The following is a 20,209-nucleotide window of genomic DNA, read 5'->3' as shown; positions in this document are numbered from 1 at the left end:
CCAGACCCATAGACTGGAGGTGTCCTCTTCACCTCGGGGACAGGGGACTTTGTTGGTCTTCCAGACAATCTCACCTTCTTCACCTTAGCTGGTGTAACAGCCAATCTCACCTTCTCCTCCTTAGCTGGTGTAACAGCCAATCTCACCTTCTTCACCTTAGCTGGTGTAACAGCCAATATCACCTTCTTCTCCTTAGCTGGTGTAACAGCCAATCTCACCTTCTTTACCTTAGCTGGTGTAACAGCCAATCCCACCTTCTTCTCCTTAGCTGGTCTTCCAGACAATCTCACCTTCTTCACCTTAGCTGGTGTAACAGCCAATCTCACCTTCTTCACCTTAGCTGGTGTAACAGCCAATCTCACCTTCTTCACCTTAGCTGGTGTAACAGCCAATCTCACCTTCTCCTTAGCTGGTGTAACAGCCAATCTCACCTTCTTTACCTTAGCTGGTGTAACAGCCAATCCCACCTTCTTCTCCTTAGCTGGTCTTCCAGCCAATCTCACCTTCTTCACCTTAGCTGGTGTAACAGCCAATCTCACCTTCTTCACCTTAGCTGGTGTAACAGCCAATCTCACCTTCTTCTCCTTAGCTGGTATAACAGCCAATATCACCTTCTTCACCTTAGCTGGTGTAACAGCCAATCTCACCTTCTTCTCCTTAGCTGGTGTAACAGCCAATCTCACCTTCTTTACCTTAGCTGGTGTAACAGCCAATCCCACCTTCTTCTCCTTAGCTGGTCTTCCAGCCAATCTCACCTTCTTCTCCTTAGCTGGTATAACAGCCAATATCACCTTCTTCACCTTAGCTGGTGTAACAGCCAATCTCACCTTCTTCACCTTAGCTGGTGTAACAGCCAATCTCACCTTCTTCTCCTTAGCTGGTGTAACAGCCAATCTCACCTTCTTCTCCTTAGCTGGTGTAACAGCCAATCTCACCTTCTTCTCCTTAGCTGGTGTAACAGCCAATCTCACCTTCTTCTCCTTAGCTGGTGTAACAGCCAATATCACCTTCTTCACCTTAGGTGGTGTAACAGCCAATCTCACCTTCTTCTCCTTAGCTGGTGTAACAGCCAATCTCACCTTCTTCTCCTTAGCTGGTGTTCCAGCCAATCTCACCTTCTTCACCTTAGCTGGTGTAACAGCCAATCTCACCTTCTCCTCCTTAGCTGGTGTTCCAGCCAATCTCACCTTCTTCACCTTAGCTGGTGTAACAGCCAATCTCACCTTCTCCTCCTTAGCTGGTGTAACAGCCAATCTCACCTTCTTCACCTTAGCTGGTGTAACAGCCAATCTCACCTTCTTCTCCTTAGCTGGTGTAACAGCCAATCTCACCTTCTTCTCCTTAGCTGGTGTAACAGCCAATCTCACCTTCTTCTCCTTAGCTGGTGTAACAGCCAATGACCTCTTCTTGCCCTTCTTCTGGGTCTTGGTTCTTAGTGTGGCCAAGCACGGCCGGCACAGAAATGAGGTTTTAGATGGAGACACAGGATCCAGTGGTCTGGCAGTAGGAGGACTGGTCAGGGACAAAACACTTGTCCTATTGTACCCTCCTCTGCCTTTAACTCATTCTAAACTGCAACCTAGATATTTATTCTCAGACATATTGTCCTCACAACAGTCTGTCTCTCCCTATCTCTCAATACTGTATGTATGTGTGTGTGTGTGTGTGTGTGTGTGTGTGTGTGTGTGTGTGTGTGTGTGTGTCTATATAGTAAATGCTATATATATTATATGGTTATATATTGATAATTATATATTATATTTATATAAATGACGGTAGTGTGTATATATATATAAATATAATGTGTAAAACTAGCAGTGTGAATGTTAAAACAATAAATGTTATAGAATAAGAGTTTACTGAAAATAATAAGTAATTTAGTGAATAATGGAACAAATGTAGTGAATGTGTCTGTTTGTAAATGAAACCTAGGCTATACAATTATTGTAATATGTAAAATAAACATATCTTTCTATGATTTATCTTTCCTGGTTGTTATTTCTCAGTGTCTCTGGACAGAAAATGTGCCAAGTCAATAAAGTTATGCGCCCAATTTTGTGTTTACTGACGCCTGTAATGATCTGCAAAATGTTGATTGGTTGACAGCCCATCTGTAGATTGTGTGATTTGATTGGACAACGAGTATTTGGAGCCCTTGGTCTAAGTCATTGGATATTCAAATGACACAGTTGCAAAAAAATGAGCAAAAAGTCGGTGGTTGAATTTCATTAACGTTTAATGAAAAAGTATGGATTTCAGCAAAAAAAGAAAGACACGCAACTACAGAGGACAAACATTTTATGATTCATTATTTTTTGAAGTATTGACCTTGGGAGAATACATAGCCTTTTTAGTGTTTTTCAAAATTGTTATTACACGACAAGTTCAAGCCAATTTTGTCTGCATTTTCAAATGATATATACTTATGTCTTATGCCTTAATTGTAGTAGCTTAACTGTGTTGTGAGATCTTAACTAGAACAATAAGAAACTATTACTGGATATAGTCAATGGGATAGTTGTTGTCATGGTAGACTTTTAAAACGAATGATGTTGCTGGCCACCCCTTTACAACTCGGAAGGCATGGTTTTGCAGATAAATTAGTAAACGTGAACTACACTCTTAAAAGAAAAGCTTCCTGTAGGATCCTTTAGGATAATATAAGGTAAAAAATATACCTTAAGATTAATTTCCAAGCCTATACTCTGCCATCAGCTCGTTGTTGAACCGTTGTAGACTTCAGGGGTTCTTTGAAGAAGCCTCTTCAAAAGAGGGGTTCGGTTTGGAACCAGCAGCGCCCTCGTGAGTAAAGGCCGCTCCAGCGCAGAATTCAAATTGAGACCGTTGGTCAAAAGACAACTGGAAGCGGGAAGCGCGCGGATGGTTGGAGAGACGCGACCAGTAAGAGATGACTTGCAACGGATTGACGTGAAAGGTGAGTGATACCTTAGCTATTCGCTAGCTAAGATAATAATTCATCAAACTACTATCAAATAACTAAAAAACAATACATCATGTAATGTACTCTTGGTTTTTCATCAGCTAGCCAAGCTACATAGCCTGTAATGTTAGCTGGTAATTGTTGTATAAATGTTGGTACGTTTTAGCTAACGTCAGCTACAGTAGCTAGCTAGTGAAAGTTACTGTAACGTTAGCTAACTTTAGCTAGCTAGACTCAATATTGAGAAATTGTAGTCATTTAAACCCATGATATACTTTCTCACCATCTCCTTCCATCCTCCTCCCTTTAGTACCTGGCTAATCCTGCCCCTGTCCAGTTAAGTGGTGGCGAGTTTGGGAGCTGTGAGCTCTGATAGAGAAATGTATCAACCACCACGAACAGGTAAAACAGACACACACACACACACAGATGACCCAATGTAGATTATGTTCGACTTGACAAAAAGAAGAATACATAAAGCAGATCAGATTAGTTAGATGCATTTGATATTGAATACTCATGTTGTTTATGTTGTGTTTGTGTCTAATTGATGTCTTTCAGGTTGGTGTATTGGGGCGGATTGTTCTGTCCTCTGTATTTCAGACCAAAGCAAGACAATGTTTAAAGCTCACTTTGGATCTACTAACAGGTTAGCCTCTATAAAGTATTTGGATGTATTTGAAGTGTGATTATAGTGTGTTCTGTGTAATTCCTTTAGTCTTTTCCAATACTAACTGAATGGTGAATGAATATATTTGCAGTCAATCAATCAATCAATACAGTGTTTGAACAAAATTCAACTCCAGTTGAAGAACTGGGACAAGCTACAAATCTCATTGTGGGGTAGGCCACATGTTATGAAGATGGTTAAAGCTCCTAAACTGAATTACATCATCAGCATGTTTCCACTGTCCATACCTGCCTACACCTTTAACACCATATACAAAATGATTCATTTGGACTATTAAAAGGGCGAGGATGAACCAAGCTAGATTACAGGTAAAGACTTAGAAGGGAGGATTAAAGCTCCCTAACATGTAATTATAGCAAGAAGCATTTATAACTGCCCAAATAGGCTCTCTTTATTGAGAACTCTAATAGGCCAATTTGGGTTGACATGGAAGAATAACTTAATGCCCCATTTGGAGCATCATATTATCTGAGTCAACACTTAAATGTGGGACTGCAGAATCCCATAATGTCCCATACTAAGAAATATGGCGTCAGATAAATAAGAGACAGACATCTTCACCTTTCCTGACAAGCTCTGCTTCTTTATGGAACAACCAGAAATACAAATTAGGAGGAAAGGTGGTTGTCTGGAAAGAGTGGGATAGGTTTTGTTTTAGCCTCAACACTAATACATTTCACTTTTGCTTCATGTGTCAACTTTTATTTGAGTGTGGCTGTGGAAGACTGGTCCCTTGATGATGTCTCCAAGTGGCTGAGTATCAATGATCTCCATGATTCCATCCCATCATTCCAAGGTTCACAATCTTTCTGAAGAATGCCAACTCTCTTCAATTGTCCACTTTGCAACGAGCATACTGTCTTTGTGTCCAGACGACTCACACATATTGGCCTCTATCACCAGCATGAACCACATTTTCTAATTACCTGTGGACTTAATGGGTGTGGGAAAACAAAATAGATGTTTCAGCGCCTATCGGTCACACATCTACCAAAACCACAGAGCTTTTAAGCCCCAACTTAGATGAGAATTGCCCTCATGATGAATTTGAGACGGGGACTGATCCCATTGAAGATGACATGAGCGATGTAGAGAGTCTGCCAGAGACTGAATATGTTCAAGCCACAGAGATCAACACTGAGCAGCTAATTGAAGGTCTCAAAAAGAATATCTATTTTTTGATTTTGGAAATCATGAAAGAACACTGCATCCCAGCTACGGTACAGAATAGCATTGTTGAGGACCTCAGAACCATTTTTGATGCATTTATGACACACTACAGTGATCCCCTCAGGTTTCATCTTACAAATAAGCAAATAAACGTGGATGAAGATGGGACTTGCTTAACAACTCTGCAGTATTTGAGGAATGCATTAGATGCATAAGCTCTGAGTGGATGCTGGAGCATTACTGTGTGAAAGAATTGGGCATGGTCCGGCCAATTGAAGTACCACTGAGCAACAAAGAAGGTTATAAAACAAGGTGATTTCAATACAGCTACATGGTCCCCAGGGTATATTAATATAAAGAGACATGAGACAAAACAATCATAATGAATAAGATTACATGGACAGGGGGACCTGATCCTGGGTCAGCAATCCTCCTCTGGGACACTTCCCAGGAGTCACCAGGACCAAGAAACCGAACACTTACTGTTGTAAAGTCTAGTTACAGCAGGTGTTTACTGCCATCTAGTGGAAGATACCAATAAAACACTGTATTATCAGGGTGGGGAGAAGGCTGAAATGAAACAGAAAGTCTAAATGTGTTCTTTTGTACAGGATCCATTTTGAGACGACAGAGCAGAAAACAAGATATGGAGAGAACTAAAAAATAAAGTGAGTATTTCTAAGTATTTCTGAATAATAATCTAAGCCTATAACTTCAGTTTATTGTTGTTGTAGCCTTGTGTTATTATGCAATTATTAATGGCCGTGTTAAGTTAATTCAAATGGAAGTTATCAATTGTCACAATGGTCATAGTTCTATTGCAATTGCTGATCAGATGTTAGAATGCATTAGATTGAAGGTAACAGTCAGCCAGATTAGGCTACAGGTTAAAAAAAATAACCTGGCTGTTGTTGACAAGCATGGACCTATTTAGTTAATATCCATGTTATTAATATTTAATACAGATTGAAATTACGACCCCATCCTCAGTAGCCTATTCCAGCAGGCTACTGGGCAACAGAAGCACTTCCTACCTCAACATCGCCTTGCTATTCATGTTAAATAAATTAATCTGTCAATTTGAACTAAGCAAGCTGCTAAATCATTCAGCTTACATCTTGCCTACATCTTGCCCAGGCTACTGGAGGCTATCTGAAATAAGATGTAGGCCTATCAGGGTCTATGTTTTGGCCTAGTTTTCAGGCCTTGTTGGTGGGTTTTGAGGAGTCATTGGGCTAGAAAAAGTCATTGCATTAAATCACCTGACTGTTTGGATGTATCTATTAGTAAACTGTTTTATTTTTGAGAGATCATGAATAAAAGAGAACAATTGACATTCAATAATTAGTTGTCACTGTGTTCACCACAACCAACATGCTGCATCTCTGTTTAGGGGTCAGTGGTCTAAAATGAGTCTCTCTGGGGAGAGAGAGGAGGGGGGCCCTGCCTCTAAAATGAGTCTCTCTGGGGAGAGAGAGGAGGGGGTCCCTGCCTCTAAAATGAGTCTCTCTGGCGAGAGAGAGGAGGGGGGCACTGCCTCTAAAATGAGTCTCTCTGGGGAGAGAGAGGAGGGGGGCCCTGCATCTAAAAGGAGTCTCTCTGGGGAGAGAGAGGAGGGGGGCCCTGCCTCTAAAAGGAGTCTCTCCGGGGAGAGAGAGGAGGGGGGCCCTGCATCTAAAAGGAGTCTCTCTGGGGAGAGAGAGGAGGGGGGCCCTGCCTCTAAAAGGAATCTCTCTGGGGAGAGAGAGGAGGGGGGCCCTGCCTCTAAAATGAGTCTCTTTGGGGGACATGACACCAAAGCTAAGAGGTGAGCTGAAAATATTGTTTAAGAATTTATATTCCAAAGTGCTATATAGGAGAAAGAAAATCACATTTGTGTTTTTTCATCAGAAATGATTACTAATAGGTACCTTCAATGTAACTATTGTAGATTTGAGATGTGATTTAAAACCATTGTTTTGCTGGAATGTAATGTTCGTATTCTGTATATTTGACTGTGATACGTGGTTGTCTCACCTAGCTACCTTAAGATGAATGCATTTACAGATGCCATATCTTCATTTGACCTAGTTTCTCACAGCAGGAAAATAATCCTGCAGCAATAGCAAATGTGCATTTTTATGTGGATTATAATTAAGGGATATTTTCTGAAGGGGTTCATATATTTTTCATCAGGGAAAATCAAGTCTGACATTTTAAAGTGGAAATTACACACTTTAGACACCTTTATAAAGCCTTGTAGTGGTTTAATAATTTATTTAAACAATAAAAGCAAATTGACCAACATTCTGAAAATGGATATATAGCGTTTTGGAATGAAACTCTTGTTTCCCCATCTGAGCTCAGAGTAGATGAGAGACGTAATGTTTGTCTCTGTTGTGTTGAAGCCCAATCAAGCAGGAGAGACCAGCCTCCCCTGTACCCAGCTGTGTGTCCATGAAGAGTGACCAGTCTATGGGTCTACCTATGACCTTTAGAGAGGGAGACTTTTCAACTGAACAAAGGTAAGAAGAACTCATTGGTCATGGTCAGTGAGTTAAACAACACTGTCTCTAGTCATTTCTCCTCTCCCATTTTCCCATTTATTTCTGTTGTTTTCATAATCCATAGGCTACATTTTTTTTCAATTTTCATAGTCCTGAAACAATATTAAACAAACACAACATTCCCTGTGTGTGTGTGTGTGTGTGTGTGTGTGTGTGTGTGTGTGTGTGTGTGTGTGTGTGTTTGTGTGCACTCCCTGGATGAGGAGATGTAATCTCTATCCTGATTGCCTATTCACTTTTACCCCTACCTACATGTACATATTTCCTAAATTACCTACTACCTGGTACCCCTGCACATTGACTCAGTACTGGTACTCCTTGTATATAGTCTAGTTATTACCTCAACTACCTGGTACCCCTGCACATTGACTCAGTACTGGTACTCCTTGTATATAGTCTAGTTATTACCTCAACTACCTGGTACCCCTGCACGTTGACTCAGTACTGGTACTCATTATAGCCTCATTATTGTTATTTTATTATGTTACTATTTCCTTTTTTTATTTAGCTAATTTTTGTGACTTTTTAACTCTGCATTGTTGGGAAAGGGCTCGTAAGTAAGCATTTCACGGTAAAGTGTACCACTGTTGTATTCGGCCCATGTGAGAAATACAATTTGATTTGATTTGAAGCTCATGCGCAGAAATACGTCATTGGGTCTAATGGTCGTCTTGTGCCGAACTGCACAGGTGCAGGCCGTCAAATCAAAGTCACTCCTTCGATATAAAGTTGTTTTTGACTAACATGAAAATGTGTCAGTTTGTTAAACTACTTAAGACAGAACATTTTCAAAATTAACAACTAAGGAAGTCATTTTTACCTCTCATTGACTTCTCAAACCCCAAACCCTGGCCTGGTTTGCTTCATATGCATTCCCAGAAGACATTTTTTACATCAGCAGTTGTCACAAAGTGCTTATATAGAAACCCAGTCTAAAACCCCAAAGAGCAAGCAATGCAGATGTAGAAGCCCGGTGGCTAGGAAAAACTCCCTAGAAAGGCAGGAACCTAGGAAGAAACCTAGAGAGGAACCAGGCTCTGAGGGGTGGCCAGTCATCTTCTGGCTGTGCTGGGGGGAGATTATAAGAGGATATGGCCATTAAGTTCAGATCGTTATTCAAGATGTTCAAATGTTCATAGATGACCAGCAGGGTCAAATAATAGTCACTGTGGTTATAGAGGGTGCAACACGTCAGCACCTCAGGAGTAAATGTCAGTTGGCTTTTCATAGCCAAGCATTCAGAGGTCAAGACAGCAGGTGTTGTAGAGAGAGATAAGGAGAGGGAGAGAGAGAGAGAGAGAGAGAGAGAGGGGCGAAACAGCAGGTTCGGGACAAGGTCGCACGTCCGGTGAACAGGTCAGAGTTCCATATCCGCAGGCAGACCAGTAGAAACTGGATCAGCAGCATGACAAGGTATCACGTCCGGTGGAGCATGTATCGATACTGATAGGATCGAAAGAAAGGGAGCGCTGCTCTCTGATCAGTTTTCTCCATTAAAATCTTTCCTTAACATTATAATTATTTCACAATACTGACCACGGATCAGCTTCTAGAAAGATATTACTACCTACGGCTGCAAATATTGAGGTAGTTTATTCTAATGCTTACACAATACAAATGCACTAAATCACAGATTTGGCACATCATTGTTCACATGTTAGGCTACATATCATGAAATATATTGAGACAAATTACAGACAGTAGTCTAGAAGTAGCAAAATATAACTCAATGGATTGAACATGAAACGTATTTCAATTTTATTGAAATAGGACTATAGCCTACTGTTTATATTTTAATGCAGTCATTTCGGTTTTCATTTGAAGCATCATTTTATACGTCCCTTGTTTGAATCAATTGCAAAGACATTTGCAACTTTGTATTTGTAGTCAACTTTGTTCTGAAGTTATCGGCGGTCACAGAGAGACGGATATACCATGTGATTCTATGTTTACTGGAGATCTTCTGTGTTTAAAGTCACACGGGAGGGCAAAAAAGCATCTAACGATGCACTTGGCTGTTCTACAAGTGGTCTGAGGCAGGTGTTAGAATATGAGCGTTTTCAAGTGCAACGTTAATAACGATGGTTTTGGGAAACAGCTCAGAGATTTAACAATGCTCCTACAAAGGTTCTAATGATGAACTTGGCCTTATAATGCTTTTGGAAAACCGGACCCTGGATAAAAAACATCTGTTAAATGACTAAAATGTCAAATGTAAATGTTTTACATACAGATCTCATATTACTGTATTTAATGTTGTACATGTGTACAGTTCTTTATTACAAATGTAGTTATTTGTTACATTTATTACTGTGTAAAACCTAGCAATACTTCTGATTTCTCTGAGAGTGAGGCAGATATATAGCATTTTACAAAATAAACACATTATTTGTCTCTGAAATGAAACCATCAAGTGATGGATTTTAAACAAATACATGTCTGTCATCGAACAACCCCATGCCATGATTAGATAGTGAAAAAACACACCAATCTCTTTCATAATTTCTTTAAACAATAAAAGCTAATTTACCAACATTTCTGAAAATGGATATATAGCGTTTTGGAATGAAACTCTTGTTTCCCCATCTGAGCTCAGAGTAGATGAGAGATGTAATGTTTGTCTCTGTTGTGTTGAAGCCCAATCAAGCAGGAGAGACCAGCCTCCCCTGTACCCAGCTGTGTGTCCATGAAGAGTGACCCGTCTATGAAACAACCTATAGAGTTCAGAGAGGGAGACTTTTCTACTGAACAAAGGTAAGAAGAACTCATGGGTCATGGTCAGTGAGTTAAACAACACTGTCTCTAGTCATTTCTCCTCTCCCATTTTACCATTTATTTTTGTTGTTTTCATAATCCATAGGCTAATAATTTTTTCCATTTTCATAGTCCTGAAACAATATTAAACTAACACAACATTCCCTCCCTGTGTGTGTGTGTGTGTGTGTGTGTGTGTGTCTGTGTGTGTCTCTGTGTGTGTGTGTGTGTGTGTGTGTGTCTGTGTGTGTCTCTGTGTGTGTGTGTGTGTCTGTGTGTCTGTGTGTGTCTGTGTGTGTCTCTGTGTGTGTGTGTGTGTGTGTGTGTGTGTGTGTGTGTGTGTGTGTGTGCACTCCCTGGATGAGGAGATGTAATCTCATGTTTTGTCCAAAGAAACCAACAGGAGAGATCAGAGTCAGAGATTCTCAGTGGTCAGTCTTCCCAGAGTCATCAAACAGACCTGGCCTCCATATTCAGTGTATGTGGTCCTGTTATGTACATTTGTTTTTGTTTACCTCAAGTAAAGTTGATCTGTCAATCATTCATTAATGTGTTAATGAGAAAGCATTTAGTCTCTTGCTTAACTTATTTACTTGATTTATTTCAGTTGCTTGAAGAGAATATTATGACATTTGTGAAGAATGAGCTGAAGATGTTTCAGAGGATTCTTAGTCCAGAACTCCCAGAAGGCTTTGAGAGTCAGAAGCAGGATAAGGAAGTGGTGGATGCTGAAGATGAGAAGCAGGAGAGCAGTGCCAGAGAGGGGGCTCTGAAGATCACACTGCACATCCTGAGGAAAATGAACCAGAAGGAGCTTGCTGACACACTGGAGAAAAGTACGAGCTGTCTGCCTCATGTTGAATGCTGTTTTAGAACATTTAAAAGCTGTAGCTAAAGTACAGCTAAAGTAGCTGTGTAACTAAATGATATTGTAGCAGCCTTAACACAACAACTAGTGATCTCATCAAGTAGCAGCAGGGATGTGTTGTGTTGATTAATTGAGAGAGAGAGAGAGAGAGAGAGAGAGAGAGAGAGAGAGAGAGAGAGAGAGAGAGAGAGAGAGAGAGAGAGAGAGAAGAGAGAGAGAGAGAGAGAGAGAGAGAGAGAGAGAGAGAGAGAGAGAGAGAGAGAGAGAGAGAGAGAGAGAGATAATACCAATAATAATATAATCAGTCACACCAGTCTGTAATGCATTATGAAAACATTTACACATTTATACTGTCAGTTAAGCGAATAAATTATTATAATTTAAAATTTTATAACAGTCCTACAATACTGTAGGCATTAAAACAGACGTAATATTAATATCCTCTGTGTTATTTCTTCATTCAGATGAGCTTGCTGTGATTTGCCAACGTGAACTCAAATCTAATCTAAAGAAGAAGTTTCAATGTGTATTTGAGGGGATCGCTGAACAAGGAAACCCAACTCTTCTCAATAAGATCTACACAGAGCTCTACATCACAGAGGGTGGAACAGGAGAGGTCAATAATGAACATGAGCTGAGACAGATTGAGACAACAACCAGGAAACAAGCAAGACCAGAGACTGCAGTCAAATGTAACGACATCTTCAAACCCTTAACTGGACAAGACAAACTTATCAGAACTGTGCTGACAAAGGGAGTCGCTGGCATTGGAAAAACAGTCTCTGTGCAGAAGTTCATTCTGGACTGGGCTGAAGGAAAAGCAAATCAGGATGTCCAATTTGTATTTTCATTCCCTTTTCGGGAGCTGAATTTGATGAACAGGGAAAAACACACTTTCATTGAACTTCTCAATCACTTCTCAATGGAAACCAAAGAATCAAGAATCTCCAACTACGAAAAGTACAAGGTTCTGTTCATCTTTGATGGTCTGGATGAGTGCCGACTGCCCTTAGACTTCCAGAAGAACAAGATTTGTTTTGACGTCACAGAGTCAACCTCAGTGGATGTTCTGCTGACAAATCTCATCAATGGAAATCTGCTTCCCTCTGCTCTCCTCTGGATAACTACCCGACCTGCAGCAGCCAATAAGATCCCTTCAGTGTTTGTTGACCAGGTGGCAGAGGTACGAGGGTTCAATGACCCACAGAAGGAGGAGTACTTCAGGAAGAGATTCAGTGATTCAGAGGACCTGGCCAGCAGAATCATCTCACACATAAAGACATCAAGGAGCCTCCACATCATGTGCCATATTCCAGTCTTCTGTTGGATTTCTGCAATAGTCCTTGAACACATGTTGAAACACAAGACAGAAGAGATGCCCAAGACTCTGACTGAGATGTACACACACCTTGTGGAGTTTCATACCAAACAGAAGAATGAAAAGTATCTTGGGAAAGAAGAGACAGATCCACACTGGAATAAAGAGAGCATTCTGTCACTGGGAAAACTGGCTTTTCAACAGCTTGTGAATGGCAATCTGATTTTCTATGAAGAAGACCTGAAAGAGGCTGGCATTGATGTCAATGAAGCCTCAGTGTACTCAGGATTGTGCACGCAGATCTTTAAAGAGGAATGTGTGCTGTACCAGGACAAGGTGTACTGCTTCGTGCATCTGAGCATTCAGGAGTTTCTGGCTGCTGTATATCTGTTCCTCTCATTCATCAACAACAATGAGAATCTAATGGCCAAACCGCAAGTTACTGAAGTTACTGTCTACAAGAGTGCTGTGGATAAAGCCTTACAAAGTGAGACAGGAAACCTGGACCTGTTCCTCCGATTCCTTCTGGGCCTCTCACTGGAGTCCAATCAGAAGCACTAACGAGGTCTACTGACAAAGACAAGAAGCAGCTCACAGAGCCATGAAGAAACAGTCAAGTACATCAAGGAGAAGATCAGGGAGGATCCCTCTCCAGAGAGGTGCATCAATCTGTTCCACTGTCTGAATGAACTGAATGACCATTCTCTAGTGGAGGAGATCCAAAGCTACCTGAGATCAGGAAGTCTCTCAGAAGCCTACCTGTCACCTGCACAGTGGTCAGCTCTGGTCTTTGTGTTGCTGACTTCAGAAAAGGAGCTGGATGTGTTTGACCTGATGAAATACTCCAGATCAGAGGAAGGTCTTCTGAGGCTGCTGCCAGTGGTCAAAGCCTCCAGAGCTGCTCTGTGAGTACATCAAATTACATTTAAGTACTAATCATCAGGAAGAAATATTCAGTTTAGAGAAATATTTGTATTATTGAGAAACATATTGAATCAATGCATTGATGTTCACATTAGTATAACAATATGACCATACAATTCTAGGAGACGGAAGATGAATCTATATGTTGTTTGGGAGAATAAACCAAATGAATTTGCCATTGTCCTTCTACACTACTGGTGTTAAATTAACAGTTTGTGAAATCATGATGATCTCTCTGTCAGGCTGTCAGGCTGTGGAGTCACAGAGGAAGGCTGTGCTTCTCTGGTCTGTGTTTATTTTTTATTTTTTTTATTTAACCTTTATTTAACCAGGTAAGCCAGTTGAGAACAAGTTCTCATTTACAACTGCGACCTGGCCAAGATAAAGCAAAGCAGTGCAATAAAAACAACACAGAGTTACATATGGGGTAAAAAACACAAAGTCAAAAAATACAACAGAAAATATATATACAGTGTGTGCAAATGTAGCAAGTTATGGAGGTAAGGCAATAAATAGGCTATAGTGCAGAATAATTACAATAGTATTAACACTGGAATGATAGATGTGCAGAAGATGATGTACAAATAGAGATACTGGGGTGCAAAAGAGCAAAATAAATAACAATATAGGGATGAGGTAGTTGGGTGGGCTAATTTCAGATGGGCTGTGTACAGGTGCAGTGATCGGTAAGGTGCTCTGACAACTGATGCTTAAAGTTAGTGAGGGAGATAATTTTTGCAATTCATTCCAGTCATTGGCAGCAGAGAACTGGAAGGAATGGCGGCCAAAGGAGGTGTTGGCTTTGGGAATGACCAGTGAGATATACCTGCTGGAGCGCAGACTACGGTTGGGTGCTGCTATGGTGACCAATGAGCTAAGATAAGGCGGGGATTTGCCTAGCAGTGATTTATAGATGGCCTGGAGCCAGTGGGTTTTACGACGAACATGTAGTGAGGACCAGCCAACAAGAGCGTACAGGTCACAGTGGTGGGTAGTGTATGGGGCTTTGGAGACAAAACGGATGGCACTGTGATAGACTACATCCAATTTGCTGAGTAGAGTGTTGGAGGCTATTTTGTAAATGACATCGCCGAAGTCAAGGATCGGTAGGATAGTCAGTTTTACGAGGGCATGTTTGGCAGCATGAGTGAAGGAGGCTTTGTTGTGAAATAGGAAGCCGATTCTAGATTTAACTTTGGATTGGAGATTCTTAATGTGAGTCTGGAAGGAGAGTTTACAGTCTAACCAGACACCTCGGTATTTGTAGTTGTCCACATACTCTAGGTCAGACCCGTCGAGAGTGGTGATTCTAGTCGGGTGGGCAGGTGCCAGCAGCGTTCGATTGAAAAGCATGCATTTAGTTTTACTAGTGTTTAAGAGCAGTTGGAGGCTACTGAAGGAGTGTTGTATGGCATTGAAGCTCGTTTGGAGGTTTGTTAACACAGTGTCCAATGAGGGGCCAGATGTATACAAAATGGTGTCGTCTGCGTAGAGGTGGATCTGAGAGTCACCAGCAGCAAGAGCGACATCATTGATATACACAGAGAAAAGTGTCGGCCCAAGAATTGAACCCTGTGGCACCCCCATAGAGACTGCAGTAGGTCCAGACAACAGGCCCTCCGATTTGACACACTGAACTCTATCTGAGAAGTGTGTCCTTCTACACTACAGGTGTTAAATTAACAGTTCGTGAAATCATGATGATCTCTTTGTCAGAAAAAGAATAGCAGTGTGGTTTTAATATGATTTGACTCTTTGCAGGCTGTCAGGCTGTGGAGTCACAGAGAAAGGCTGTGCTTCTCTGGTCTCAGCTCTGAAGTCAAACCCCTCACACCTGAGAGAGCTGGATCTGAGTAACAATGACCTGAAGGATTCAGGAGTGAAGCTGCTCTCTGCTGGACTGGGGAATCCCCACTGTAAACTGGAGACTCTGAGGTCAGTATTCCTGTAGTTGGTGTAGTGTCGAGAAAACGATGCTGATATGCTGTGAGAACAAGGAATCCGCTGACACTGTACTTTGATTATAAAGGTTTATTATATCAAAGGATTTCAGCGTCAATTTACAGACATCTGCAGACATCTGGAGAATAACCCCAATCTCTAATATGTTATTCTCCCCTCCTTTGTCCCAAACCATAGTATATATCCTATGTAACCTGATATGGGTGTTTTCCCCTACAGACCAATCCCAGGACTCCACCTAACAGACTTCCTCTGTTTTAGGGTGCCCCTATAGAAATGCTCTCCAGATGCTTTCTCAAGCTAAGACCATTTGCAACCGTCAGCAAAGTCATAAATTGTTCAGATACAGTGGGGAAAAAAAGTATTTAGTCAGCCACCAATTGTGCAAGTTCTCCCACTTAAAAAGATGAGAGAGGCCTGTAATTTTCATCATAGGTACACGTCAACTATGACAGACAAATTGAGGAAAAAAAATCCAGAACATCACATTGTAGGATTTTTAATGAATTTCTTTGCAAATTATGGTGGAAAATAAGTATTTGGTCACCTACAAACAAGCAAGATTTCTGGCTCTCACAGACCTGTAACTTCTTCTTTAAGAGGCTCCTCTGTCCTCCACTCGTTACCTGTATTAATGGCACCTGTTTGAACTTGTTATCAGTATAAAAGACACCTGTCCACAACCTCAAACAGTCACACTCCAAACTCCACTATGGCCAAGACCAAAGAGCTGTCAAAGGACACAAGAAACAAAATTGTAGACCTGCACCAGGCTGGGAAGAATGAAACTGCAATAGGTAAGCAGCTTGGTTTGAAGAAATCAACTGTGGGAGCAATTATTAGGAAATGGAAGACATACAAGACCAATGATAATCTCCCTCGATCTGGGGCTCCATGCAAGATCTCACCCCGTGGGGTCAAAATGATCACAAGAACGGTGAGCAAAAATCCCAGAACCACACGGGAGGACCTAGTGAATGACCTGCAGAGAGCTGGGACCAAAGTAACAAAGCCTACCATCAGTAACACACTACGCCGCCAGGGACTCAAATCCTGCAGTGCCAGACGTGTCCCCCTGCTTAAGCCAGTACATGTCCAGGCCCGTCTGAAGTTTGCTAGAATGCATTTGGATGATCCAGAAGAGGATTGGGAGAATGTCATATGGTCAGATTAAACCAAAATATAACTTTTTGGTAAAAACTCAACTCGTCGTGTTTGGAAGACAAAGAATGCTGAGTTGCATCCAAAGAACACCATACCTACTGTGAAGCATGGGGGTGGAAACATCATGCTTTGGGGCTGTTTTTCTGCAAAGGGACCAGGACGACTGATCCGTGTAAAGGAAAGAATGAATGGGGCCATGTATCGTGAGATTTTGAGTGAAAACCTCCTTCCATCAGCAAGGGCATTGAAGATGAAACGTGGCTGGGTCTTTCAGCATGACAATGATCCCAAACACACCGCCCGGGCAACGAAGGAGTGGCTTCGTAAGAAGCATTTCAAGGTCCTGGAGTGGCCTAGCCAGTTTCCAGATCTCAACCCCATAGAAAATCTTTGGAGGGGGTTGAAAGTCCGTGTTGCCCAGCGACAGCCCCAAAACATCACTGCTCTAGAGGAGATCTGCATGGAGGAATGGGCCAAAATACCAGCAACAGTGTGTGAAAACCTTGTGAAGACTTACAGAAAACGTTTGACCTGTGTCATTGCCAACAAAGGGTATATAACAAAGTATTGAGAAACTTTTGTTATTGACCAAATACTTATTTTCCACCATAATTTGCAAATAAATTCATAAAAATCCTACAATGTGATTTTCTAGATTTTTTTTTCTCATTTTGTCTGTCATAGTTGATATGTACCTATGATGAAAATTACAGGCCTCTCTCATCTTTTTAAGTGGGAGAACTTGCACAATTGGTGGCTGACTAAATACTTTTTTCCCCCACTGTACCACATAGGTCAACAAGTGATAACTGTTCACCAGATCCACATGTGTTTACCAGGAACACATAGTCCACACCATATGTGTTTGGACAGTGAAGCTTTCAGTTTTACATTTGGTGCTATGTTCCAGCATTTTGGATTTGAGATATAATGTTTCATATTAGGTGACAGTATATAAAGTCACCTTTTATTTGAGGATATTTCATACATATCTGTGTTACTGTTTAGAAATGAAAGCACTGTATGTGTCTAGTTCTCCCATAATTTGAACATATTCACTTATATTGTATTAAAGTAGTCATACGTTTAGTATTTGGTCCCATATTCCTTACCCACAGTTATTACATCAAGCTTGTGATTCTACAAACTTGTTGAATGCATTTGCAGTTTGTTTTGGTTGTGCTTTGGATTATGTATTTCCCAATAGAAACTGAATGGTGAATAATGTCCTGTCTTTTTGGAGTCACTTCACTTGTATTGTCAGTAAGAATAGAAAATGTTACTGAACACTTCTACATTCATGTGGATGCTACCATGATTATGAATAATCATGAATGAATCGTGAATGATGATGAATGAGAAAGTTACAGAGGAACAAGGATCATACCCCCTCTGTTATTGGAAATGGTGAGAGGTTAGCATGTTTTGTTGTAGCCTCTGTAACTTTCTCATTCATAATTGTTCATGATTCATTCATGATTATTCTTAATCATGGCATCTTCAGGATTACTTTAGTAGTGTTTAGAAACATGTTATCTACCCACTTAGACAGAAGATTAATCTAGTCATCATCCACCATTCAGTTACTATTGGACAAAACATAACCCAAAACACAACCAAAACAAACTGCAAATGCAGCCAACGAGTTTGGGACCAAATACTATACTTTTGACTACTTTAATACACTATAAGTGAAGTGGTCAGAATACGTTTGACTTCTTCAAATACGGGGACTAGATACGTGAAATGCTTTCATTTCTAAGCGGTGAAACAGACATGTATGTAAATACCCTCAAATATAGTGGGGAAAAAAAGTATTTAGTCAGCCACCAATTGTGCAAGTTCTCCCACTTAAAAAGATGAGAGACGCCTGTAATATTCATCATAGGTACACGTCAACTATGACAGACAAATTGAGAAAAAAAAATTCCAGAAAATCACATTGTAGGATTTTTTATGAATAATACGTATTTGGTCACCTACAAACAAGCAAGATTTCTGGCTCTCACAGACCTGTAACTTCTTCTTTAAGAGTCTCCTCTGTCCTCCACTCGTTACCTGTATTAATGGCACATGTTTGAACTTGTTATCAGTATAAAAGAAACCTGTCCACAACCTCAAACAGTCACACTCCAAACTCCACTATTGCCAAGACCAACAAGCTGTCAAAGGACACCAGAATCAAAATTGTAGACCTGCACCAGGCTGGGAAGACTGAATCTGCAATAGGTAAGCAGCTTGGTTTGAAGAAATCAACTGTGGGAGCAATTATTAGGAAATGGAAGACATACAAGACCACTGATAATCTCCCTCGATCTGGGGCTCCACGCAAGATCAAAACCACACGGGGGGACCTAGTGAATGACCTGCAGAGAGCTGGGACCAAAGTAACAAAGCCTACCATCAGTAACACACTACGCCGCCAGGGACTCAAATCCTGCAGTGCCAGACGTGTCCCCCTGCTTAAACCAGTACATGTCCAAGCCCATCTGAAGTTTGCTAGAGTGCATTTGGATGATCCAGAAGAGGATTGGGAGAATGTCATATGGTCAGATGAAACCAAAATAGAACTTTTTGGTAAAAACTCAACTCGTTGTGTTTGGAGGACAAAGAATGCTGAGTTGCATCCAAAGAACACCATACCTACTGTGAAGCATGGGGGTGGAAACATCATGCTTTGGGGCTGTTTTTCTGCAAAGGGACCAGGACGACTGATCCGTGTAAAGGAAAGAATGAATGGGGCCATGTATCGTGAGATTTTGAGTGAAAACCTCCTTCCATCAGCAAGGGCATTGAAGATGAAACGTGGCTGGGTCTTTCAGCATGACAATGATCCCAAACACACCGCCCGGGCAACGAAGGAGTGGCTTCGTAAGAAGCATTTCAAGGTCCTGGAGTGGCCTAGCCAGTCTCCAGATCTCAACCCCATAGAAAATCTTTGTGAAAGAGATATGTATTCAAATACCCTCCAATAAAAGGTGACATTATATACTGTCACCTCATATGAAACATTTGATCTCAAATCCAAAATGCCACATTTAAAATGTTAGCTTCACTGTCAAAATAGATATGGTTTGGACTGTATACTCAATACAATCTAAATCTGATACCTCACTGTCTGTCTTTTGACTGATACTGCTTTTTAAACTGGTCTGGTCAGTCTACTCAAATATTTGTACTATACATTTTTATGTCTACAAGCAATACTTGATAATTTGTCATTTCTAATAAGTAATAATTAATGTATGAATAGATATGTCAGGTTTCAGGACACTGATATATCTGAACATTTTGAAAAAATATTCTTCCACTATTTTCACCACCAAAGAATAGCAGTGTGGTTTTAATATGATTTGACTCTTTGCAGGCTGTCAGGCTGTCTAGTCACAGAGGAAGGCTGTGCTTCTCTGGCCTCAGCTCTGAGGTCAAACCCCTCACACCTGAGAGAGCTGGATCTGAGCTACAATCACCCAGGAGACTCAGGAGTCAGACTGCTCTCTGCTGGACTGGAGGATCCACACTGCAGACTGGAGAAACTCAAGTATATAGAGGGTTTATGTCAATGTTCATATCAGACATGTTGGAGTTATCAGGCTAGTTAAGACAAACATTCTGACCACCACTTGGACTAAGTTATATGCTGACCGTGTGTGTGTGTGTGTGTGTGTGTGTGTGTGTGTGTGTGTGTGAGTTCAGGTGTATCCCTCAATGACTGTCTGTTCTTCTGCTTACCGCTATAGTGTGGAACATGGTGTAGAGAACACAATGAAACCTGGACTTAGAAAATGTGAGTGTTGACTGCTGTGAAGAATATGACTAAGAATAAGTCTTAATTCAAGTGAAGTCAAAGTCAAAGACCACCATCATTACT

General features: G+C 41.0%; 1 protein-coding gene and 2 long non-coding RNA genes across 4 annotated transcripts in view; all 3 read left to right on the top strand.

Annotated features, from left to right (window-relative positions):
- Positions 1-3,300: 3,300 nt before the first annotated feature.
- LOC123491082 lies at positions 3,301-6,235 on the top strand. Its single transcript, XR_006661151.1, has 4 exons — positions 3,301-3,343; positions 3,503-3,590; positions 5,414-5,470; positions 6,196-6,235. It is a non-coding gene; the product is annotated as an uncharacterized LOC123491082 (long non-coding RNA).
- A 354-nt stretch (positions 6,236-6,589) lies between these two features.
- On the top strand, positions 6,590-10,532 carry LOC121550242. Of its 2 annotated transcripts, XR_006661150.1 has the most exons (4): positions 6,592-6,609; positions 7,190-7,306; positions 9,986-10,102; positions 10,496-10,532. It is a non-coding gene; the product is annotated as an uncharacterized LOC121550242 (long non-coding RNA). The 2 variants fall into 2 exon arrangements; XR_005996941.1 differs by lacking the exon at positions 7,190-7,306 and having other exon boundaries at positions 6,590-6,609.
- Positions 10,533-10,718: 186 nt separating this feature from the next.
- LOC123485817 (NLR family CARD domain-containing protein 3-like) overlaps positions 10,719-20,209 on the top strand; it is a gene marked incomplete at both ends in the record, with an annotated part of 10,459 nt that continues 968 nt past the window's right edge. Inside the window, 4 exon segments of the mRNA XM_045216952.1 lie at positions 10,719-10,938; positions 11,435-13,193; positions 14,974-15,147; positions 19,706-19,820. Coding sequence (XP_045072887.1) covers positions 10,719-10,938; positions 11,435-13,193; positions 14,974-15,147; positions 19,706-19,820 — 2,268 coding nt within the window.

Source organism: Coregonus clupeaformis, chromosome 6, assembly GCF_020615455.1.
Source record: "Coregonus clupeaformis isolate EN_2021a chromosome 6, ASM2061545v1, whole genome shotgun sequence".
Taxonomy (NCBI): Eukaryota; Metazoa; Chordata; class Actinopteri; order Salmoniformes; family Salmonidae; genus Coregonus; species Coregonus clupeaformis.
This window is presented reverse-complemented; position numbering and strand designations above follow the sequence as displayed.